Source organism: Micromesistius poutassou, assembly GCF_964030765.1.
Source record: "Micromesistius poutassou genome assembly, chromosome: 21".
Lineage (NCBI taxonomy): Eukaryota > Metazoa > Chordata > Actinopteri > Gadiformes > Gadidae > Micromesistius > Micromesistius poutassou.
In genome coordinates, this window is record NC_140291.1 from 11,791,409 (window position 1) to 11,816,055 (window position 24,647).

The 24,647-nt window shown below is 43.1% G+C and overlaps 1 protein-coding gene across 1 annotated transcript in view; it reads right to left on the reverse strand.

The window, feature by feature from the left end:
• Positions 1-2,879: 2,879 nt before the first annotated feature.
• The window catches only part of gfra1b (gdnf family receptor alpha 1b), a gene marked incomplete at its 5' end in the record, with an annotated part of 41,541 nt that continues 19,773 nt past the window's right edge, over positions 2,880-24,647 (reverse strand). Inside the window, 7 exons of the mRNA XM_084485669.1 lie at positions 2,880-3,345; positions 4,194-4,241; positions 11,567-11,766; positions 15,579-15,713; positions 18,279-18,388; positions 18,879-19,051; positions 20,639-20,817. Of these exons, the coding sequence (XP_084341795.1) occupies positions 3,190-3,345; positions 4,194-4,241; positions 11,567-11,766; positions 15,579-15,713; positions 18,279-18,388; positions 18,879-19,051; positions 20,639-20,817 (1,001 nt within the window). The 3' untranslated portion in view covers positions 2,880-3,189. The remainder of the gene's footprint in view (positions 3,346-4,193; positions 4,242-11,566; positions 11,767-15,578; positions 15,714-18,278; positions 18,389-18,878; positions 19,052-20,638; positions 20,818-24,647) is intronic.

Sequence of the window (24,647 nt, forward strand, 5' to 3'; positions counted from 1 at the left end):
AGCAGGCCCCAGGATTAGTCTTATCTCACCATCTCGCTGCCAAAAGGTGTGTTTTGGCAGTGGCATCACGCCAATCGCTCTGTGACATTTAGCACGTACAAACGCGTTAAACCGCCAACCAATAAAATCCCTCCAACTGTCAGCCTCGTGTTCCCAACTTAATGAAAGAGGTGAAATCCCAAACGAGATTGTTTGAGTCATGGAGGTGATGACCCCGGTGGGGTAGTCAAAGTTAAAGCGGTAATTAGACGGGATTGGTTGAAAGGGCGACACTAGAGCGTTTGAACTCTGTTATCTACAGTCGCTTTAATCCTAGCCTGGGGGATGGGGGAGGGGGGGGGGACCAACGGGGCCTTTACAGTAAACCTTTTAACACCTCAAAGGTGATTGTGTCGTTTTCTTCAATCTTCTTTTAAAGTGCAAAGCCACTGATGTCCCCATGTGCACGTAGAGCAAATATTTGCAATGGGTTTACTCCAAAAATCATTTTGCCCGGAGGGTATTGAAATAATACATGGGATGTGTTGCAGGTTTAAAAACAGATATACAATATACACCAATGCATTGGTCAAGTGTCAAAAGCCATTTAAAAAATATTATTTAATAGAGATATTTTTTGCAAAAATGTCTAATGGCTCCAAATGTTGAGTTAATGTGTTTAATTAACCTTTGTTGGGTGAAACTTTCAGCTGTAAGGTTTACGAAATATTTACTTCTGAACAATATGACATTCAACATTCAACTGAAATCTCTCTCCAAATTAACTATTTGCTGCTTTGTTGATTACGACTTTTATTGGAACCTTAAGGTTAATTGAGATATTTGATAATGATTAAAAAGGGTATATTTGGTACAAAGCATATTATCAGCATATTTACTGCACAAAGTTAATTCCCTCAACTTCTTTCCCTGAGTTGTAAAACATTTCTCAAAGCCCGGTCTGTCACACAGAAGACAGTGGCCCTGCTAAATGCATAATTTAAAGTGGGCATTTTGTCCCTTCCAGTTGATGACACCTCCACTAAATCTTTAGCTCTCTCTCTAGGTCAAGTATTCCATCACAGTGCCAAAATAGACAGGTCATCTTCAGCGAAGTCCCCGCCCCCTCTGTCCTGTCCAATCAGCGGCCTGTCCTCTGCAGGCAGTGTGTGTCCTTGTCGCTGGATGCTGCTTCTCTGCTGGGGACTTGTGTGATCTGACTGTCAATGGCAGCTGCTACAGCACTCACGAAAGGAAAAGATAAGCTTACAGGGCATTGAAGGGATGGACCCTAGCCAAAATACAATGAGTACATACTATAAGTTGTGTCCTTCATCTACTTATCGTTTTTTTTTTATGGAAGAATTTTAACGACAATTGATTTTTAGTTATCACAGTTGGTCAAACTTAAATCTCTAGCAGTGTGGGACTCTTGGATTTGTACAGGATGGTATAATACATTTGCAGAGAAGAAATGACTGAATGAATATATATGTAAATACCAGGAGAGAGTCAAAAGTGTAGCAAAGCTAAGCTTAGAAGGGGCTGTCAAAACGACATAACTGTTTTTTGACCAATTGTGGAGTTGAAAGGTATTTGGGAATAGCTGCATCTACCAGCATAAGGCCCTGTCAACGTGCAGATGGAACTTATTTAGCAAGAAAAAAAGTGTCATTTTTTTTCCAACGTTTAAACCGTATCGTTACAGTCATGTTAATTCAGATGTTGACAGGAAGTGTTCACAGATGGCAAATTTATTGGACACATTGTTTACACTTTTAGAAGCCAAGACCTCAGGTATTCAGACAATGTTATATTTTATCCTTCTACTTTTCTACATTCCTCTGAGTTTCTATAATACAGATAGTATGGTGTCACACGCGCACACACACACAGACAGACACACACACACACACACACACACACACACAATTTAGAATGTATTATTAGCTCAAATTCTTCACACAAATGTAAACCCTGGTTCATCTTTCAGAGATTTCAGGATATTTTGATAATGTTCCATTTCACTTGCTACTTAATTGGCAGAAGGAAGGAAACACAAACACACACACGCGCACACACATACACACACACACACACACACACACACACACACTGTTGTACAAACCATATTGTTATACTGAATCAAGTTGACAAGTCTTCTGACACCAGATACTTCTACACTTGCAAAAACACAATCAAAGGTATGCAACACTTGCCAGGGGGAGAATAGCGCTCTAATAGTATCATATGTACAAAATGTTACGAGAGGTAATGCAAGAAGCAAGTGATCAAACCACCACGACACTCCATCAATGCAGCGACTGAAACAAAAACTACCTTTTACTGACTTTCAATTATGAAGGAGAAAAAATGGCAGCTCTCCACTGTATGCCGAGATATTCTCAAAATACCTTTTACCAATGTTTTTCTAGGAAACAATCGTTTGTTTGACGATTAAAAAAATAACATTTACTGAATGTTTGCTCTCTCTCTCTCGTGTGTCATACTTTTATTTCTGTTTGAGATGCTGTCCTTGGATATAATGGACTTTAACGATACAAAGTCTGAAGTCACGGGATTAAATCTACACTACAGCAGTGTCCGAGAAGTTAACAGCGTCATTTGTCCGTTTCATTTGTGGAATTTTTTTAAACAGCTTTTCAATGAACACAAAGAACAATGAACAATGCAGTCAGAATCCATTTTTATCGATTTGAAGAGCATTCTTGTCTTCAATGTACCGCTTCCACACCAGAGTTTCTTCACTCATGTACAACTTTACTTGGTAATCTCAAAACCAAGAGATGAGCAGTATTTTTTTAATTTAGTTTCAGTTTTTTGGTTTGTTTATTAAGCCTACGCACACAAAATGGAGGGCAAGATAAGTTGTACTTTTCCACTGTAGCTGTTAAAGGTCCCCTCTTTTTTTCTTTCTCAGTCTTCATAAAGTTCTGCTGAAGATTAATGTGTTGTCCCACGACACAACAACACACAGTAGATCCAAAACCTCAGCAAAAATAAGAAACAAAATAAGAAAATAACTAGAAGGAAATTCCTTGAAGGTAGATTGTGATCTCGGTCCACAACCGACCACTGCCACTTCCATCCTCCAAACGAGCCGATGCAACAAAAGACTTTGTAGAGTGTCCGAACAGAAAATGGAAAGGTGTTGCTTCTGTCCATCCGGCCAGAGGCCAGACTGTCCTCTTAGGGGGCGAGTTGGAGCCCTGGTGGACGGTACAGGAAGGGCATGAAGGTCAGGACCACTGGAGGTAGTAACACAGGGAAGCGTGGGCGTCGGAGACCAGACGAAGAGCTTCTCGGAACGGTGCGGGAATCTGCCAAACCGTCTTGCTTAGAATTCTGCCCACAAAAGAACAACAAGAGCAATTCTATTAAAATATGACGAATACAGAGCTTTAGACAGAGGCGAAGCTTGTGAAGGCAAGGCAGGCAACTGCTTGGGGCTCCGGGCCGCCACGGAAGAAACCCCAAGAAACCCCAAGCTTTTTTTTAAATAATCATCATAAAATATAATCATCATTTATACGTATCATTCCTATGGCATTTACCACTTGTTTGATGAAAATTATCTGCCAGACTTTGACAAACGGTTCAAGACTCTGCTTTAGTCGAGCCAATCGCTACATTATGTGCTAAAAAAAAGATTTGGCAGCACTGTTTCACCTGAACACGTCTGCAGTAGAAGATGAGATTTTGACAGTAAGATTTTGATCATGGCAACACAGTTTTTGAAAGGTTTGCCTTGAAATATTCATGTTTTTGTCTCTTGGTATACAGGACAATAAACTGTATGGAATAAAAGAAAATTTAAATTTCAGACGTTTAAAGCAAATACACAATGGTTAAGCGCCGGGCATCATCCCTCCTCACTGCATGTTTTGTTGTCATGAATACCTTCCATAATTCCATAATACAAATTGAAGTTGCAATCAATCAGCAGAAACACCAAACCACCCCTAGACAAACAGAAGTGATTGCTATTGTGGTTCCTTGTTTCGCCTCACGCTCTATGGTGACATCAATTTGAGCCAATTAGGAAGAGGAATGGTAATGACCAGCGTTTCAGTTGAGAGTTCAGAGTTGTTGGCTGTCCTCCATGTTTGGGTTTTGTGTTTGGCGATAATGGAGGAACAATAGCGACCGAGTTGAGGGTGAACGGAAGAAATCAAATGAATTCATATTCTTACCACACACAGAGCAGTGTCTGCTGTCGCGTTTGACTCCAGTTTTTGAGCCTGAAAGAAAGACAGACAGAATTTAAACAGTGTTTGAATGTGATTGTGCGTTCCGGAACTGACCGCTGTTCTGATCTGTTGACAGAGTCAGACAGCGTCTATGCTCTGGGCTAGAGGAAGAGCCTTCAGGTTTATTGGATATAGGGGAGCAGGATGGTGTCATTAGGGCGTTCGGGTACTTGGGTTTGAACACTAATGTTCACAGGCCATAACCCCTACCTGCTGTTTAATGGCCTGTATCTGAATTCACTGTCAGTTGCTTTGGCTATTGGAACCTGTCAGGTATCGTCCATTATGTGTTTATAGATCAGTGGTTCCCAGTGTCTTATGTTGTTACATAGTTGTGACCCACAGGTTGAGAAACACTCAGTACGTTTACATGCACAGCTTAATCCAATTAAAGCCATAGTTTGACTATGCTCCGCAATTGGACAACTGCAATTGTCCGGTTATACATGGCGGTGAGTAAATCGATTCATTGGCTGAAGCATGTCATGCCCCGGTGCTGACCTCTTTACGTCACCAGCAACAACAAACTCAGGCCGCATTTGAGAAAGATGTTTTATTTATGAGGTTTTCTAACATTAATATGAGTTCCCCTAGCCTGCCTAGGGTCCGCCAGTAGCTAAAAATTGCGTTAGGTGTAAAACAAGCAGTAGGTATATTGCTCCACCAGAAAAAATGAAAGCTCCGCTAGAAAAAATGAAAGCTCAAATGCGCCGATTTGGGATCCGGCCCCATATGCCCCATACGTCGTCATATGGGGCCAGGTTACCTCCCCTTTCTCTGCTTGGCCCACCCAGAGAATTTGGCCCGCCAATGAGACAATGAGCTAGGACCGTCACACACAAGTGTTCTTTGTTATTTGGATCTGCTGTTGGTGTTATGGTGCATAATACGCAAAACAATAACGCAAGCTTTCATAAAGCTCCCATTTGGTGAAAAGACTAGACTGCGTCGGGTTCTCTGAGGTCTCTGGTATTTCCACAACGAGATTCGTAGTGGGGGTTATCTCGGCCATGGTTGAGAAGGAATTGGGAACCGCGACATGGAGGAGAAAAGGATTGTTGCCCAGGATTGTCCGCCGGAGCCCCGCTGCCCGCTGCCCGTTGCCTGGGGTTGTCTCCCGCCGGAGCCCGACAATCCCTTTCTCCTTCATTTCGCGGTTCAGTCTGTACTTAATATTGACGTGGAAGTGGAAGAACCAGAGGCGTCTGAGAACCTGACGCAGTCGTTTGAGATTCATAATATCATCCGGAGGCGCAAACAGCTTTTGACCATAATAATATATTATATTATATAGATATCTATATATAATATGATATTATTTAGATATAGAGCTCCAGGACTCCCGCCGGAGCACCCGGAGTGTTCAGTGTTCCACTGTAAACACTAGTGCATGGTACTGTGGTCACAAGCTGCTCAGGGCCACACCCCCACCCTCCAACTTGACCTGTCTCTAAAAACGGCACGTTTGTGGAGAGCTCATTGTGGGACTGGCTCGTAGTGGCTGTAATTCTGCACCAAAAACATCTTCAAATACTGTATTAGGGGCCCACTAACACCTATATATAAGAATCCATGAAGTAGTATGCCATGGGATCTTTAAGACTCAAAATATCAGAGAATATCCCGTCAGTTCGGCCGCGGCGCAATGAATGAATAAAGATAACACGTCGGGAGAAAAAAACTTTTTTTATTTTGACAGATGTGCCCGAAGTTACTACTTTACAACCTCGTTGATGACCCCCATTTAGAAAAACATGTACTTTTAATTCAGCCTTGGGTGAAATTGAAGCGTAGCGTCTGTGTGCTTCCACCTTTACTGAATGCATGCCATGCCATGCATGCCATTTAAATAAATCGCCATTTTCCGACGGCGACAACAACACGACTATCGTCTCCTTCTACTTCCGGCTCACGGCCCCCGGAAAATATCTTGAGCATGCGCAGAACGCATAATCCAATCCCAATCTGTAGATGCACACTTAATGCGACTAACAGTCGAATAATCAAGGGTCTTAATTAGACTATGAGAAACCTAATTCGATTGTACACATGCATCTTAATAATCCAATCATAGTTGGACTAACCCAATAATTTGACTTTCTTGAGTGTCATGTAAATGCACTGACTGATGAAGGGAGTGTGAGAATGAAAGGGATATCTCGAGGTGGTTGCTCCTGCTCCCATGCAGACCTTCTTTGTTTGGCTTTGTGTTTGTGTGTTTGTTTGGGTGATAGGGGGGGAGAGAGAGATTAAGTGTTTATGACAGCTTCATAAATTAAATAATTTTTTTGGTAAAAACGCACATGGACACACACACACACACACACACACACACACACACACACACACACACACACACACACACACACACACACACACACACACACACACACACACACACACACACACCACACGCATGGCACCCAGATAGCGAGATGGAAGGGGTGTATGATGAAATGGTAGCTGGGTAATGTAGTAAACACACACCTCATATTGGTGGGGGTGGGGGGAGGAGAAGGAACAAATGATGAATAGCTCTGTGGGAGGTCTTCTCCACGAAGGGAACCTTCACACTGTGATAAATCATATTATCGCTATAAAAAAAAAATAACATGATAAATCACCTCACTTAGAAAACCCTCCGATATAATCGAATTTATTTATAATAATAAAGTGCTGGGTTTTTTATCTCTGGGAAATATCTTCAAGCGTCTGTGAAGGTATTGGTATAGCCCAGAAACGTTGTGTAAACGGTAAGGGTTGTTTTAATGTATTGTATCTATTTACAAATAAAGGAAAATATGTGTTTACTTTAATAACTAGGATTAAAATAAAAATAAATGTAAATTAAGAAGAGAAACCCTCTGAAATCTTTGGCATTTAATCTTTTTAGCCTGACATCGCTAGACCAAGTCTAGGATTAGTGACACTCTCGGTTCTTTTCCGATTTCCAAGCGGCACTATCGACAGGCACCGACCAAAATCCCTCCGTACGTAATTGGACAGACAGACAACCAATCAGAGCAATGTGTCCCATCAGTGGCAGCTGATGGTCTGTGTGTGTTAGGTCTGCTGGAAATCTGAACGGGAGGGGGGGGGGGGGGCGGGGCGGGCTCAGGCAGAAATCCTGCTCACGGATTAGTTAATGACTTAACGTTTTATTGCCATTACGCTTTGTCAAATGGATACGAGCGCATTGACCTGCGACCTCACCAAATGTAACGGACCCTTACGTTGAACACAACTACAGAGTTGTTATGGGTTTTATCCTTATTGGAAACAGTTGGGGTAATGTCACTTCACAACTCAACAAAATATATAACATAGGACCACAGGACATAACACAGGACTAGTCGTTTTAAGATATTTGAATGTGGAAATGCTACATTTGATCTCTTTAAAGGGGCCCTATTTCACCGTTGGGTGTGATGTCGATTAGCCATTAAAAGTAATTTAAAAATCAACCCTTTATTGAGATCACAAGTGGGAGTTTTCACCAGAGATGTATGACGGATAAATATTTTATCCCACAATACATAGTGGTTTTTATTTCATACGATTTGTCTGATGGCCTCATATAACACTTTTTTATGACTTTACTTTTGATATGACTACAGTACATAATTCCCAAATCCCCCCTATTCCCTCCCTTGCTTGTTCCCTTAATAGAGTTCACTATTTAGGGATTAGGGACTGAGTGAACAAGGCAGGGAGTGCATTAGAGTGCGTATCATGGTGGATTGGGGTCGAAGGTTGCATTCCTTCTGGAGCTATGCCTGTAGCACTAATACGGTGGTCGCTGTCAATTAGCTTTGGACATGACAGCTTCAGAAACACCGACTCCCCACCAAGGTATCCTCTTCCAGGCCGCGAGCGAAGACGCAGGGTATTAACAACGCGTCCACCGGAGCTGTCAGTAGACAAGACTGGGGCATTAGACGTCTACTGTCTGGGCTAAACTGATCTCTAAAGATTTAAGGCTGACATTTGAAGGGCCTCACCTGGCTCACTGATTGAACTCGTGCTGGGTGAGGCTGCACACCTGTTGCACATATCAGCAACCTTACAATAAACCAGCTTCCACATCACGATAGGAATCAGAACACAAGGATAGCAGAAGGATAGTATTTAACCTTCACCCAGCCTCAATCTCAATTTAACTTTACAATCCAACTGCCTTATTAAACTCTAACCTTCACCTTATTTGGTTTCACCATAAACTCTGTATCTAAACATGATCTCCTTCAAACCTGAAGCCTGGCCTCAGTCAGATCTCACCTTTTATATCTCACCCAACATTTCAATTCTTGCATAACCTTAACCTTAAAATCCACCCCTCATCTTACCACACCAACCATACCCTCCTTCCTTCCCTCATAAGCTCTTGGTGTCATTGTGGAACTTCTCTCCTTACTTCACGTGGCTCTGGATTCATTGGGACTCCTCTTATTGTTCCCATCCTAGACTGGGGTAGCCCCGCCCATTCTTCCTCTGATTTGAGTTCACCCTGCAGAAGGGTCTGGAGAAGAGCAATACATTTCTTTCTAGTTTCGATACGTTTTTGCGGGAGCCAATCACTAAAGCTGGCTTTTCCCCCTGGCGCGCTATTGGCTGGTTTAACACAATGACGACAGGGAAGCGACGGCAAGCAGCCAATTGCGTACAGAGTCAATTTAACTCCGCCCGTTGATCACGCCTCTTGTGCTGAAGAAAATGACAGCAGCTTCCCCAGACCAAGCTCAATCATAGATTGAGCTTGGCCTGGCAACAGCCAGACTAGTTCCCACCCGCTCCACTGCTAGATAAGCACCTCCAATCGTTCTCTCTGGTTCTTCGCCCGTGGGGAGGACAGCTGCTCACTGGCCTTCTGCCTGTGTGGTCCACACAGACATTGAGTCATTACTTTGTACTCCCTCCTTTCTAAGGTCTGGCGAAGGATGAAGCCTCATGTTTTACGCAGCATTTACTACACCTTTTCCTCAAGAGGTGTTTGATTTCAACCTTTACAGTTTTTGTTTGTTTTAATGGGCCACTTTTCTCTGGTGTGTTTTTTTTCTCTATCTCTAGATAGAAGATGGTTGCCCCCCTATGCCCCCCTAGCCCTATGTTTGAACCGTGTACGATTGCTCGTCATTATGGAATCACTTCACTGTTTTTGACCACTTTCAAATGTTGAATCGGGTATTTGAAAGACCCAGTGTACACTACACACGCATGCATCCCTATAAAAAGCGCACTGAACCTTTGTTTATACGCTGGAAAACAAACATTCAAATCCACTTCCACTGCCAATACTCCAGCACTCTGATGTTTGGAGTGCTGAGCTGAAACCATGGACGTAGGCGACTAATGATGTATTGATGAGATGAGACACGAGAAGTGGATTTGAATGTTTTCTCTGCAGTGTATCAACAAAGGATCAGTGTGTTTTTGGGGCCACATGCGCGGGCATGGTGGGTACTTTTAAATAACCCATTTGATATTAGAAAGAGTGTAAAAAGGCCAGTGTAGTTTTGTCCCCTGGTGAGCCCATAGCAACATGTGTTCATGTCGCTATGGGCTCTCATGGCAGGGGGAGCACATGGGCTAGGACTATAGTGTATTTGAAACTCTCTCTTATATATACGTTTCCGCACACATGTTCGTTCCGCACACATCGCTCAACCTCTACTTGTAATTAAACCCATAGCTATAATGTGGAAACCCCAGTCGATATGTTACAACGTATAACATTTTGGTTCACCTATTATGTAATGAAGCAAGCATAATAATTTTCTCCTTACGTTATGAAGCAAGCATAATAATAATGATATATATATATATATATGATATATATTTTTGCCGCATTTGTATATCAGGAGATTCACACTTGATGCTCTATATGTGGACATCGATGTCGTTTAGACATCAGTAGAATCAACGGGGGGTTTAGGGGGCCTGGCTTGCAAGGGGCGGGATATGACGTAGGGTCTAAGTTCGCAAGGGGCGGGATAAGTGTGGCCACTGTCACTGTAGTATGTTTTGATTTGACCATAAACAAAATGGAGGCAGAACGGGCAGAACCCATCGCGATCATCTTAAATGTAGCTAAAATTATGCATCATATATTCCGTTGCATCCACAAAATCTGAAGCATCGATCGATGAAAGATTGGAGCATGAGTTAGAGACAAATAGAAGAAATGACGAAGAAGAAAGGCGTTGTGAACGACTGCGTTACCAGAGAAAGAGAGCGTATTTTTTTGCTTAATTTCACATATAACAAACATTTGGACAAATGTAGTTGATTTCTGTGTTTAACTGAGAAAACAGGGAGTGGAAGGACGGGACCCTATAATGTTCAGACTGTTGTCAGTAATAATAATAAAAAAAACATTTTCTATACGCGTGCAGCTGTGAACTCATATATTGTAATTTATTGTATGATGTGTATTGTATGATACTTTTAGGGTTATGATAAGACCTATCTTTTAGCGTTCACCACGAATGACTCTTAAAAGCAGTGCCAACATTTAAATATTTTTTAACCATTCAGCGAACAAAAGGCAACAGGCTGATTATCATTTAGGGGGCCACTCAATGACATGCAGAAGTGTCATCAACACACCCACTCAAGTGGTGTGAGAAATACAGACTTTCAACTCCTCATTCACATATAAGATAATTTGCATTTCCTACAGAGAAAATACTACCTCAGGGGTACTATTATTCAGGAGATTTTCAGGGTAAAAATGTCAGGATATGTTGTTCACACATACGGCCCATCAGGAGAATATCAGGACTTACACGTATGTGTGAAAGCAGCTAGTGTGTGAGCATTTGATTAAATTATAAAATGAGTCAATTTATGGGTTACAGGGGTAATTGTTCAATGGAAAGTGTAGTATACTATGGATGCAAATCAATTATTCAATTGTTTTTACTGTTATTCATGGCTCAAAGTGCATTGACATTTAGAAAATGCATGGCAACTACTATTGGTTATTGCCTGTAGGTCTGTCCTGTTGCTACTATAACCTGTAGGCTGGTCCTGTTGCTACTGTAACATGTAGTCCTGTCCTGTTGCTACTGTCACCTGTAGGCTGGTCCTGTTGCTACTGTCACCTGTAGGCTGGTCCTGTTGCTACTGTCACCTGTAGGCTGGTCCTGTTGCTACTGTCACCTGTAGGCTTGTCCTGTCGCTACTGTAACCTGTAGGCTGGTCCTATTGCTACTGTAACCTGTAGTCCTGTCCTATTGCTACTGTAACCTGTAGTCCTGTCCTGTTGTACTGTAACCTGTAGGCTTGTCCTGTTGTACTGTAACCTGTAGGCTAACCTGTAGGGATCCACAGAAGCTGTAGAGTGCGTCGGCCTCCAGGCCCAGGGTGTTGGTATTGGTCAGGGCGTCCAGGCCGTGGCCGGGCGGGTCTTTGCCCCGCCGCGAGGTGCCGGGTTGGGCCGTGGTGGAGCGGAGAGGAGGCTGGGGCTGCCAGACACCCACGTCGGTGCCGTTGCCGAAGGCCTGGATGGCGTTCCCTGAACAACATAAAGAGAGATTCAAGAGTTTTCTATTTGTCCCATGCATACAAGTACACAGTGAAACGAAGAAGTGACAGTGCCGCAGAAGCAGTGCAATATAAGGTCAAAATATAAAAGATACAAAGGGATTTAATAAATAGCAAAGCAGTAAGAAGCAGCCTGGATCAGTTAACCATCAAGGGGGGTAGTCATAACTTATTTGTTTGGCACCTACCGAAAGCAGATTGCAAAGAGCTTTACAACACAATAATAGGAAAATGTACTAAATGACAAAATACCTTTGACGGTGGATATAAATGGACAATGTTTGCATTTCATATTATCAGGTAATTCTTGTAGTTGATATTATTGATTGATATTCATGGTTCACATTATTGGTCGATATTAGCCGATCATATTATTGTAGTGTTTCTCAAACCGTTTCGGTCATCCCCCACTTTGGACAAGGGGGAATTTTCAAGCCCCACCTGCCCCCATCGCCCCAACACAATGCTGATGAAATAGCCAAGCTTAACATTTCCAAATTTATTGAAGTAACATCAAGTTACATCATGTTGTATCTAAATTCTAACTCAATAACATCAAATAACAACAAGTTCAACAATAGAGAAAATAAAAGTGCAGCTGTGTCATAACTTGCATCAAGTTCAAAAATAGAGAAAATAAAAGTGCAGCTGTGTCATGACAAAAATAACTTATGAGACCTATCCCTGCTTGAGTGGCTGCAAAGCTGCAAGCTTAAAATGTTAAAATGGAGGCCTATTTCAAATAAAAAAAAAAAAAGCATTATTAGTGACACATCTACAAAATGTGCGAGCAGTGCCCCCCGGCCGAGAAGCGAGCTCGAGTGTCAGCGGACACACTATCGGACGTAGAGGACTCCAGCGATGAGGCTCCGCAGCATCGGGACGAAGCTGCTGCTTGAGTACAAAACACCTAAAGACGACTCTCTTGGTGTGTGATCGTGGTGGGGAGAGCACTGGGTCGTTCATTTCCCAATATCGCTCAGATTGACAGATTTACCCTCGCCATCCCCGCTCAGCGCATCCAGCGCAGCAAGCCAGCGAGACTTCTCCGGTGCTGGATCTGACATTCAGGAGCGGAGGAGTCAAACAGAAAACTAAAACCGTCAACAGTGGATGATGTGCTTTTTTGCACGGCAATCTAAAGCACCACGCCAAACACCGCTAGTGTAATTCCCCGGCGTTCCATCTTATGTGTCTAATTTTCCTTCGGGTGCGGGTCGGGCGTCAGTATCAATTTATAGCGGGTCTGGTCGGGTGTGGAATGTAAATCACGCTACTGTCGGAACACGGGTCGGATGTGGTTTTAAGTTTTGTGGGTAAGGACGGGTGCGGACGGGTTTGCAAAATAAGACCCGTGCAGGACACTTTTTAAAATCCCCTTCAGCGCGAAACATGTATTTGCCACATCTTGCTCCGACTGTTTTTGACTAGTTTGAAAATGTTTAGCTACCCTGGCCTACACCCAAATTTAGGATTGAGTTTGCAATCAGCAAGGCAGGTTAACGAGCACAGCGACGCGGCGCCCCCGATATAGAATGACGAGTTGGAGCGCGGCGACGGCACCTATTTTATTGCATGAACAAATATTGATATATATCTTATATCGACATTCTGCTTGAAAATACGAGATATGACTTTTGGTCCATATCGCCCAGCCCTACTATCAAGCTTTTGCTCCTACCATAAGAAATATAAGAGTTTTCAGTGAAATTTCCTCCCGTTTGCGCCCCACCTGTCACGTCTCTATTCCCCACCAGTGGGGCGCGCCCCACACTTTGAGAAGCGCTGTATTATTGAAAGCCGTCGTCTCAGTGTTACTCAGTATTTGGCTGGGAAATGAATTACTTAAAGCTGCAATATGCAATTTCTTCTCCCAGCGCTACTGCCTTCTCCAACCAGAATGCTACCACCAGTGTGATCTACTTTGAAATCTCATAATTTCGGAAAGTAGTTTGAGTCTCATGGTTCTTATGTATTTGTTTGTCTAGCCGTTACTATTATGAGACACAATCAAACACACATCAAAGCAAAAGTCTCGAACGTGACCAGAAAAAGCAGATTTCATTTTCTCATCCTGGTGTGTGTTAACGCTGACAGTAAGAGCAGGGGGGTGTTTGTAAGACATCTGAAAGAGCAGAGTTTGAGAGGAAAATGTTTCAAAGCGGGCAACAAAAAGCCTCAGATGGACACATTGAGACGCCAGAGGAGAATTGGCTTGACCTGTCGTTAATGAACCTGAATTCCCTAGCTTTTAGACCATTGTAAAGTGTCTTCTAATCAAACCTAACTGACTGCCAAGGATAAAGGAATCCCTCGCTTTTTCTTTGACTGTGATGGGACTCATTTTCTCAAATTGATGTGATAAATGTTAGACACAGACATCTCTTTGGTATGGGGGGGAGACGATGAAATCATGACCTTTTTGTGAGGATTACGCGTTAAAAAATGACCATTTATAAACAATTGCATCTCCATTTGGAAAATGTCGGCTCGACAAAATATTCACATTTGAAAGACCAAGGTTTAAAGTAGAAAAATAATTAATGTTTGCACTTTGTGCCACTCTGGTCCCTCACTGTCCGTGCATGAGCTTGTAGCAACAGTAAATCGGTAGGTTCTACAATAAAGCAGAAATCGCTCAATTAGTGATTTGTGTGATCAGGGAAGCAGATGTAATTCTTCCAGTTGCTCTGGTCTACTGCAAATACATCAATGTTTCACATTAGCAACGGATGGCTGAGGCTGATCAATAGTCATCAAACACAAGTAGTCATTTTATGAAGAGTAAATGATTACGGTATAGCATTGTGTTTAATCCAAAATAGTGTACCAATAAGGTATGTGCTTTAAGGACAGCAATTTCTACAAATGCACCAACAACCGACCCTTATAACTGTATAGAAAAATGTAATATTGTGTATGTTAACTCCCCCAACATGTATGGTTAAATTTAGGTTTAAACCTAAATTTTGGTGTAAACCTAAATTTAGGTTTAAACCTAAATTTAAACAAACCTAAAAAAATAAATAAACCTAAAAGTAGCAATAAATCGCATACTGACCTAATCAAAGTTATTGTGTCTGGAAGACATGTTTAGTATTCAGGCTTAATACAACAAACAGCAGAGGTGTAACAGAGACGTAGGTGGACTCTGAACCTGGAATGGAAGTAATCCTGGCCTGAAGACAACCGCAGTTGTCATACTGAATACGGTAAACAACAAATCACGTCTGTGGGTGAACCTACTTTAGGTCACTTTACCCAGTTCAGATTTAGAATTTATAGACTCTTTTCACAGAGGCATCTCCGTGGGATGATCGCGCATAACACTAAGCATGGGTCTCCTGCTTCTATGTACCAGGGCCACGGGTAGTAGACTTTACTAGTGACTACCTTCACTAGTAAACTTCACTAGTAAACTAGTGAAGGTAAGTCTTCTACCAGCGCAACGCTAGTAGACTCAACTAGTGAAGGTAAGTCTTCCACCAGCACACCGCTAGTAGACTCAACTAGTGAAGGTAAGTCTTCTACCAGTGCACCGCTAGTAGACTCAACTAGTGAAGGTAGGTCTTCTACCAGCGCAACGCTAGTAGACTCAACTAGTGGCTAAGCTAAGCTAAGCTAAGCTAACTAGCTAAGTCTTCTACCCGCTACATAAAAGAAGCGGACACCCTGTTTCTGTCCAAAGACGACGCCTGTGAGAAGGGTCCGTCAAAAGACACTAAAGGACTAACTAGCGGCCATGGAGGTTAGGGGCCGTGGTGAGAACACGGCCAGACGTACGCAGGCAGCGGTTGCTGGTGAACAGGTCGAAGAACTTGTCGCACTCGGCGTGGTTGTTCCCGCTGCTGGAGCAGTCACACCAGGGGGAGGGGCTGAGGCCCAGGGCCCGCTGGTAGTTGGGGGTCATCACTGTACCTGGGGGGGGGGGGGGGGGGGAAAGGGGGATTAAATTAAATCTCTAGCACAGGGGTTCCCAACCTTTTTTGTTCCAATGACCGGCATATTCATATTCAAGAAATTTGGAGGAACGGTAGTCAATTGAATGCCTTAATTTTAAGATGCATAATTTTTAAACAAAGGATGTGTCTGTTTTCCAAGATGGTTTATCTTAACAGATGGTCATATTCACAACAATTAAAGCAACAACAATGAAATACTATAATATATAATTGCCTTTTCTGGAAATATGTCCGGGGACCGGCTCCGGACCGGGGACCGGGGGTTGGGAACCGCTACTCTAGCACACCAAGCATGCACTTTGATTTGATTTGATTTGTTGTGTTTAGCTTTAACAAGACAGAGGAGGTAACCGGTTTGATTCCCACTCGGGGGGGGCCATGTTAAGGAACGTCAGGGTTTGAGTGCCTCTGTTAAGAATATGCGGCCTCATTATACGACACTGTGGACAACAGCGTCCATCGATTGAAAAACGGATTTCACATTAGCTGCTTTCACATGTGACCTCCGTCTTTTCTCCGCATTTGTGGAGCAGGAGGTTCGACCGTTCGCAAGAGGCGGGGTCGGGTTTGTTTTGGTTTGACCGCAGACAGCGCGCAGGCAGAACGGGCAGAACTCATCGCCATCATCTTAAATGTTGCTGCAGCGATGCGTATATTCCGTTGCATCCACAACATCCGCATCGATCGATGAAAGATTGGAGCATGAGTTACAGGCAAATAGAAGAAACGACAAACAAGAAAGGCGTCGCGAACGACTGCGCTACCGGAGGAAGAGGGCGTCTTTTTTGGCTTCATTTCACATCGAACAAACACTGGGACAAATGTAGTTGATTTCTGTTTAACTGAGAAAACAGGGAGTGGAAGGACGGGACCCTATAATAGGTCTAATAGGTCTATGTTTAGGTCTATGTATAGGTCTATGTTTAGGTATAGGTCTATGTATAGGCCTATGCATAGGTCTATGTATCGGTCTATGTATAGTCCTATGTTTAGGTCTATGTATAGGTCTATGTATAGGTCTATGTATAGGCCTATGTATAGGTCTATGTATAGGTCTATGTTTAGGTCTATGTATAGGTATATGTATAGGTCTATGTTTAGGTCTATGTTTAGGTCTATGTATAGGTCTATGTTTAGGTCTATGTATAAGTCTATGTTTAGGTCTATGTATAGGCCTATGTATAGGTCTATGTATAGGTCTATGTATAGGTCTATGTTTAGGTATATGTATAGGTCTATGTTTAGGTCTATGTTTAGGTATATGTATAGGTCTATGTTTAGGTCTATGTATAGGTCTATGTATAGGTCTATGTATAGGTCTATGTTTAGGTCTATGTATAGGTCTATGTATAGGTCTATGTTTAGGTCTATGTATAGGTCTATGTTTAGGTCTATGTATAGGTCTATGTTTAGGTCTATGTATAGGTCTATGTTTAGGTCTATGTTTAGGTCTATGTATAGGTCTATGTATAGGTCTATGTTTAGGTCTATGTATAGGTCTATGTATAGGTCTATGTATAGGTCTATGTTTAGGTCTATGTATAGGTCTATGTTTAGGTCTATGTATATGTATAGGTCTATGTTTAGGTCTATGTATAGGTCTATGTATAGGTCTATGTTTAGGCCTATGTATAGGTCTATGTATAGGTCTATGTTTAGGCCTATGTATAGGTCTATGTATAGGTCTATGTTTAGGCCTATGTATAGGTCTATGTATAGGCCTATGTATAGGTCTATGTTTAGGCCTATGTTTAGGTCTATGTATAGGTCTATGTTTAGGTCTATGTATATGTATAGGTCTATGTTTAGGTCTATGTATAGGTCTATGTATAGGTCTATGTTTAGGCCTATGTATAGGTCTATGTATAGGTCTATGTTTAGGCCTATGTATAGGTCTATGTATAGGTCTATGTTTAGGCCTATGTATAGGTCTATGTATAGGCCTATGTATAGGTCTATGTTTAGGTCTATGTATAGGTCTATGTTTAGGTCTATGTATATGTATAGGTCTATGTTTAGGTCTATGTATAGGCCTATGTATAGGTCTATGTATAGGCCTATGTATAGGCCTATGTATAGGTCTATGTATAGGCCTATGTATAGGTCTATGTATAGGTCTATGTATAGGTCTATGTATAGGTCTATGTTTAGGCCTATGTATAGGCCTATGTATAGGTCTATGTTTAGGTCTATGTATAGGTCTATGTATAGGTCTATGTTTAGGTCTATGTATAGGTCTATGTATAGGTCTATGTATAGGTCTATGTTTAGGTCTATGTATAGGTCTATGTTTAGGTCTATGTATAGGTCTATGTTTAGGTCTATGGGTATGCCGGCGCCCATAAGTAATGTCATGAGCCACAACTGTGGTCACCCCTACCATGACACTGCTGTGATGAAGGCCTATAGTCAAGTTACAGCAAACCCCGTCTCCCATGGTTCCCTTTGCTGTAGTCTAGTTCCACTGCACCAACAGCAAGTCAAACATGGACAGATAAGCTCAGTGTGAGTCCAGTCTCACCGATGAGCCCGGAGTAGGACAGGAGGCAGTCTGCGTAGTTCTCCCTCAAACACCCGGACACAGAGTGGGCCTCTGGCTGGCAGTTACTGATGAAATCAGCCAGCCTGGACCTGCAGCGCAAACACACACACACACACACACACACACACACACACACCTTTAACAATTTGGATGGTACGAAATATACTTTGAAATACTTTTGATATACTTTTGAAAATAAGAGCTCAATATTTATACACTCAGACAGTTTTGATTACAAGTGGGTATTATTCAGGCCAATTAAAATGTAGTTTTCTTTTTTCTTAACATCTTCAATGCAGCATTGCATAGTCTTATGTTGAATATGAGCAATATTCTAATATTCTACTTATATTCTAATTCTAATACTAATATAGTATACTAGTATTCTAATATACACAATTTCCTCTTTAAAATGAGGATCACACACACAGATGGTGTGTGTGTGTGTGTGTGTGTGTGTGCCTGTGTACCTACAGATGTAGTTGGTCTTGCAGGCGTTCTGTAGGGACATGTGTGTATGTGTGTGTGTGTGTGTGTGTGTGTGTGTGCCTGTGTGTCTGCGTGTGTTTGAGCGCGTACCTGCAGATGTAGTTGGTCTTGCAGGCGTTCTGCAGGGACATACAATTGGGCTTGTCACGGTCCTCGTAGGAGCAGATGGGGACGATGGTCTGGCGCCGGCGTTCCTCGCATGCTGATTGGTCGCCTGCCGGGCATGAGCAGTACAACATGCCGTAGCTGTGCTTGGCCGGTACCTGGAGAGGGGGGGGGGGGGGGGGCGGGGGGGGGGGAAAGGAAGGATAGAGAAAGGGGGAGGGATGGATGGATAAGAGGAGGTGGAAGGATAGACAGAGGGGGAGGAAATGGAGAGAAAGGAAAGGGGATAAGATTGTGGCAGGGAGAGAGGGTAAAAAAAAAAGGGAGAGAGAGGACAAGGTGAGAACGAAGTAGAATGGGAGATTCTGGATAGGATGTGTGCGATTTTAGAACTTCCTATCTACACCATTTGTCATGTTAATCATGTCATGGGTGTTACTTGGGGTCTGGTCATGCGGTCTGGTTCAACCAATGGCAGGAGCTCTCAGTGTGAACAGGAGGAATTCAGCCTGCATTTTATTCTCTTCTGCCAAATGACCACCACCCTCTTGCTGAAAAGTTTTGAATTGAAGAGGAGGTCAAAGAGAGAGTTTCAAGCCCCTTTCAAGAAGTTCTGATTTACTCATATTTACGAGCTATTTTTTGTGCTTTGTCACCGAGCTGTCACACGGCAGTTTGTATTGAGGAGAAAATGAGACGTAGCGATCTATGAGAAAATCCGTTAGCAAGACAAGCTATCAGTATCTGGGAAAATTGTTGCTCTTTTGTCACTTTCCGTCTTTCAGGCATAAATTGCTCTGTCAGTGCTGACAAGCGTTGGAATTATATAAAAAGAGTGTTTATTCACAACATGGTCTTATTTGTTTACATCACGTGAAATAGAATCCATCAGTGTGACATTGATGCATACGGGTGAGCGGTCTTGAAACGCTGTGGTTGCTTTAAGTGGCGGATAACGATTTATCACACAAAAAAGCAACAAAAAAAGAAAAATCGGTTTCCATATTTATCTATCGGAAGGTTTGACATCCATCAAAATCCGGGCTGTCGTATTTTTCATCCTCCCAATATATTTCCCGAATGCGAAAGCATTTGGGTAATCTCATCTGACGCATTCGTTAATGTCTTTCGAGATGACTTCTTACGTCGGCCTGAGCTGTTTTCCGAGTTACACGATTAGTCAAGGAGTCAATGGATTATTATGGGATGGCTGCTTAAAGACTAAGTGAGGTGACTTCTGTGAAATGAGGCTATCCCAGTATAACAGGATATTCAAGTGGGAATTATCATAACACAGTGTTTATTGGCTAAAGCTACATCGGTGGCCACTAACAAATATTAACTATATACATGAACAAATACTTAGAATGGTGTATTCAGTAATTGTCTTTTTCAATAATGTGGTCAATGAAATATCATAAATAACAGTCTACCAAAACCCAAACCGGGGTTCTGCATTACTTTATCTGTAGCAAAGCATTGGTTCCATAAGGGATCCGGAGCTAAACAAAAAACAACAGAATTAGATTTGTTTTTGGTTTTAGATTTTTAGATTTCCAAAGTAACACTTGGTATAGTTGTGAGATTGGTCCTACTCTCACTAGTCTTTAGCCTATAGTCAAATTGATCTTTAAATATATTCTATTTTGACTTGAGACTTTGAGAGAGAGAGAGAGAGAGAGAGAGAGACCCAGACGCAGCCATAAGTAACAAGCCCGTGAAACGGCGGTGGCGGTGGTGATTACCTTGTCAAAGAACTGTCGGAGGGCCTTGAGGCACTTGCGCTTGTTGCAGACCTCGGACACGGAGACGCGGCTGGTGCAGGGGTTGATGTACGCCGAGCGGTATCGCTTGCACGTGTCGTTCAGATTGCAGGCCTTGGCCGCACTCAGGCAGCTGTTCTCCTTGGCCGAGGCCGGCTCACCTGGGGGGGGGGAGGGGGGGGGGGGGGGGGAGGGAGTGAGGAGGGGAGTGAGAAGGAGAGTGAGGAGGGGAGTGGAGAGATGGATGGATGGATGGAGGGAGAGGGTGGGTGTGGGTGTTAAGAGAGGTGGGGATGGAGGGGAAAAAGGGGGAGACAGTGAGGGGGTGAAGAGGAAGAATGAGGGATGAAAAGAGGGATGATGAGGAGGGAGGGAGAAAAGGGAGGTCAATGGAGAGTAATTAGAGGGGAGAGAGGGGTGAGGACGAGGGAGGAGAGAGGGATGTGAGGGATGGGGAGGGAAGAAAGAGAGGAGGGGAGGGGGATGGAGAGATGGAGGGAGATGAGAATAGTAAAGTGACTTTTGAAGTGTCACTTTGAACAGCTGGTAAATACTGCTCTTTCTTCATATCTTCAAGGTACAAAGAGGGTTGTTATTAAGAACGGGCGTCCACTAGTGATGGCTCGTTTGCGAACAAATCAGTTAGAACAAACGACTCTTTAACATGAAGGAACCGACCTGATTCCCTGTTTCAGTTTGTCTCGTTCGTATCGTTCTTTCTCAGAGACTCGACTCCCAGCTCCACCCACTAGTTGCTGAGTCGCGCTGAGTCGCGAGTCGCCGTTTGTTCACTGTGTTTAGCAGTGAAGACTTGAGGACTGAGAAGTCACGAGAGCCAGACGGGCAACAACATCCCGATCTTGAACATGAAGCGCTCCTCAGCTAAAAGGAACTTAGTTAATGTTGTGTTGATTGATGACCGTTTGCACGATCGTGATTCGTTTGAGAACGAGAACGAGGGAGGAGCTGAGTCTGACCGACTCAGTGACTGAGAACCATGATTCACCACTACCGGAAACGCGACTGAATGAACAAACGAACAAACGATTCAAACGACTCTTCTTGGCGAACTGACTGACGCAAACTGATTCATTCAAACAAATCATGAAATCCACCACTAGCGTCCACACAACACAACCTAAAAGTATCGGCTGACAGACTGAAATGCTTGTTTACTTTGAAAAACTTTTGTAATGCCTGTGGACACACACACACACACACACACACACACACACACACACACACACACACACACACACACACACACACACACACATAGGCGTTGATTACGCTGGGGACGAGTACCCACCAGTTTTCGTCAACATTTTGTACCCACCACTTAAAAAGACAAAAAACTTGAGTTGAATTATTATGGATTATTACACGGCTCTTCTCAATGCTGTGGTATGCGCTGTTCACTTGCATGGTCCTTCCCGACTTCCAGCTGTGAATTATTTTTCGATAATTGACCGTTGCATATAACGACCGCTGTCAGGAGGAAAGCGGCTCTGATTCACGTCTCTCACATCACTCCACGAGTAGTATGGTAACTTATCAACCCCAGCGTATTTGGTTGCTAAGCAACATCAACATCTTTGGCGGACTATTTCTCTGCTGATCAACACTACGAATGCTGGTAAGAAGTGAATTGTAAAAAGACACACCGTGTGAAGTTATTTTTTCGTTTTGGCAAGTAGCCGTGTAATAAGCGGGATAATGTATACAACGTCGCCAGTTATTATCTAGAACAAGCCCCTTCAGGGCGAAGCAAGACACCTTCACTTTGCGCGGTGTCCGGTTCGCCCTGTTCTTGAATGTCATTATTGCCATAGGAACGAGGCGCTTGCGCCGAGTTCCGAAGTCCTGTGCTTCAAGTGTGCAATTGCGATTCAATAACACAAACCATCTTCATTATTAACGATATTGTAAAATATTTTCATATTGTGGGTTAATTTGCCCTCAAATTCAAGCTTTCTGCCCGAGTTCATCTCCATCAGAAAATAGTTCCTATAGTAACGATAGCCGACTCTTGGTCAGTTGAACGTTGGTATGGAAACTAGGCTCATGAAAGTAGTTTCGGCTAGTTAGCGTAGCGATACTTTCTGTAATTAGGATCTTTTTGTCCGTTCTTTCACCAGGCATTTAAACACGCTTGAGGTATTAATACTGTCACGGTCTCTCCTGCCAGGTCCTAGCTGCCGCTAGTTTCGCTCCTTGTCCGTCTTGTCTGTTCCTGTTTGTTGTCTCAGTGTTTCATGTGCGGGGGCGTGGGAACCAGCCTCGTTAATCACCCGCACCTGACAGTCATCTCCAATCAGGATCACCTGTATATCTACCCCAGCCTTCCAACCACTCGTCGCCAGATCGTCAGTTGTTCTACCATGTTGAGTAGCTTCTTGATTCTTCACCCGGTATTCCTAGTTTCCTAGTTTCCTCGTGTTCTAGTCTGCGCATTCCCGATACTCTTGTCTTCCTACCAGCCATCACCATCACGACCACCCTTCAAGCCTGTTCTACTGCCGGAGTTACCATCACCACCGGATCGTCGGGTGTGGCTGTCGGTTCGGCTGCCAGCCGACTCATTCCACCCCGGTTCGGACCACCCGGTCCGTGGAGCCAGGATTAAACATCAACGGATGCAACCACCAGCACCAAACATTACCATCCGTGGATTAATAAACTGTTCAACTGATACCTCTCTCGTCTGTTGTTACTCGTGCCGTGCGCTTGGGTCCTTCCCGTCTTGAATCGTAACAAATACCAATACTCTTTGGCTGGGATGCAATGATGAGGCATCAGACAATCAAGTCATTTTAGCCTGAATACATGAAGGTAAAAAGCACCAGAGCAGGTTGCTAGTACCATGGACATATCAGAGCGATAACCTGTTGAACTAAATGGACGTGGTACGCTACACCACAGGATGCATCTGCAGACCACTGCCACATAAATAAAGGTAAGACGCAATATTTATTGCTTAAGATTTGCTGGTGCTGTGGTGAGGTGTTTTGTGTTTTTTTGCACTCAAGTGGTCAGCTGTTTCAACTCTTGCAATTGATGTTAGCCATAGCCACCAAGTAGCCTAACTTATCCACGGTTTGCATTTGTACAGCGTTGGGTATAGTGGAGATGACGATAGTGGAGTAATTAGTGGAATAATTGTGGTGGGGAGTGCATTGACCAAAACATGCAGAGTTTTGGTCAGAATGCCTGATGTAGATTGGATGGATGTGTGTTGTGAATTGAGAACAGCCAGCTCATGATGTGATACAGTGTTCAGCTGTGCAACAAATATTTTTTGCTTTTTCAATCTTGACGACATTTGTAGGGCTGTGTGTAGCCACACGTTTGCCCCTTCACAACTTAAACACATAGTTCATTTCCTTTCCTAGCTCCTCTTTGTTTGTGTTGGTAGCTTAGTCATGTCATGTCACGTTTTCAACATTGGGTACATGGAGCACAACATAGTGGGTCATAGCCTATGTCCAATGCTTTTTGGAAATGCTTTCTTCATAAAACGTATCCGTTTTTTGTATACATTTTATTCATTAGTAAGCTACATGGGTATGCCGTCTTTCAGAACCAGCACTAAAGAGAAAAAAAGAGTGCATCCTCATTGTTCCCAGCACTTCTGAAAATGCACTTTCGAATGCGTCTCTGTCCCCAGCACATTTCAAACCAAACTGACACACACACACACACACACACACACACACACACACACACACACACACACACACACACACACACACACACACACACACACACACACTCATTCAGTTTTCCATTCGGGAAGACTGGCTGAATTTGTATTTTTCAGACCTTTCGCACCCTTTAAGCTTTGTCTGGATAGACCGGGGAGGGCTGTGAGCTGTGTCTCATGTTTAAATCAACGGGACACATTTTTAGTTTTTATTTTCTCCCCTAAAAGCCCCAGCTGTTCTTGAAAGACGCAAAAATCCCATTTCTGAGTTTTACTGATGTTTCTTCA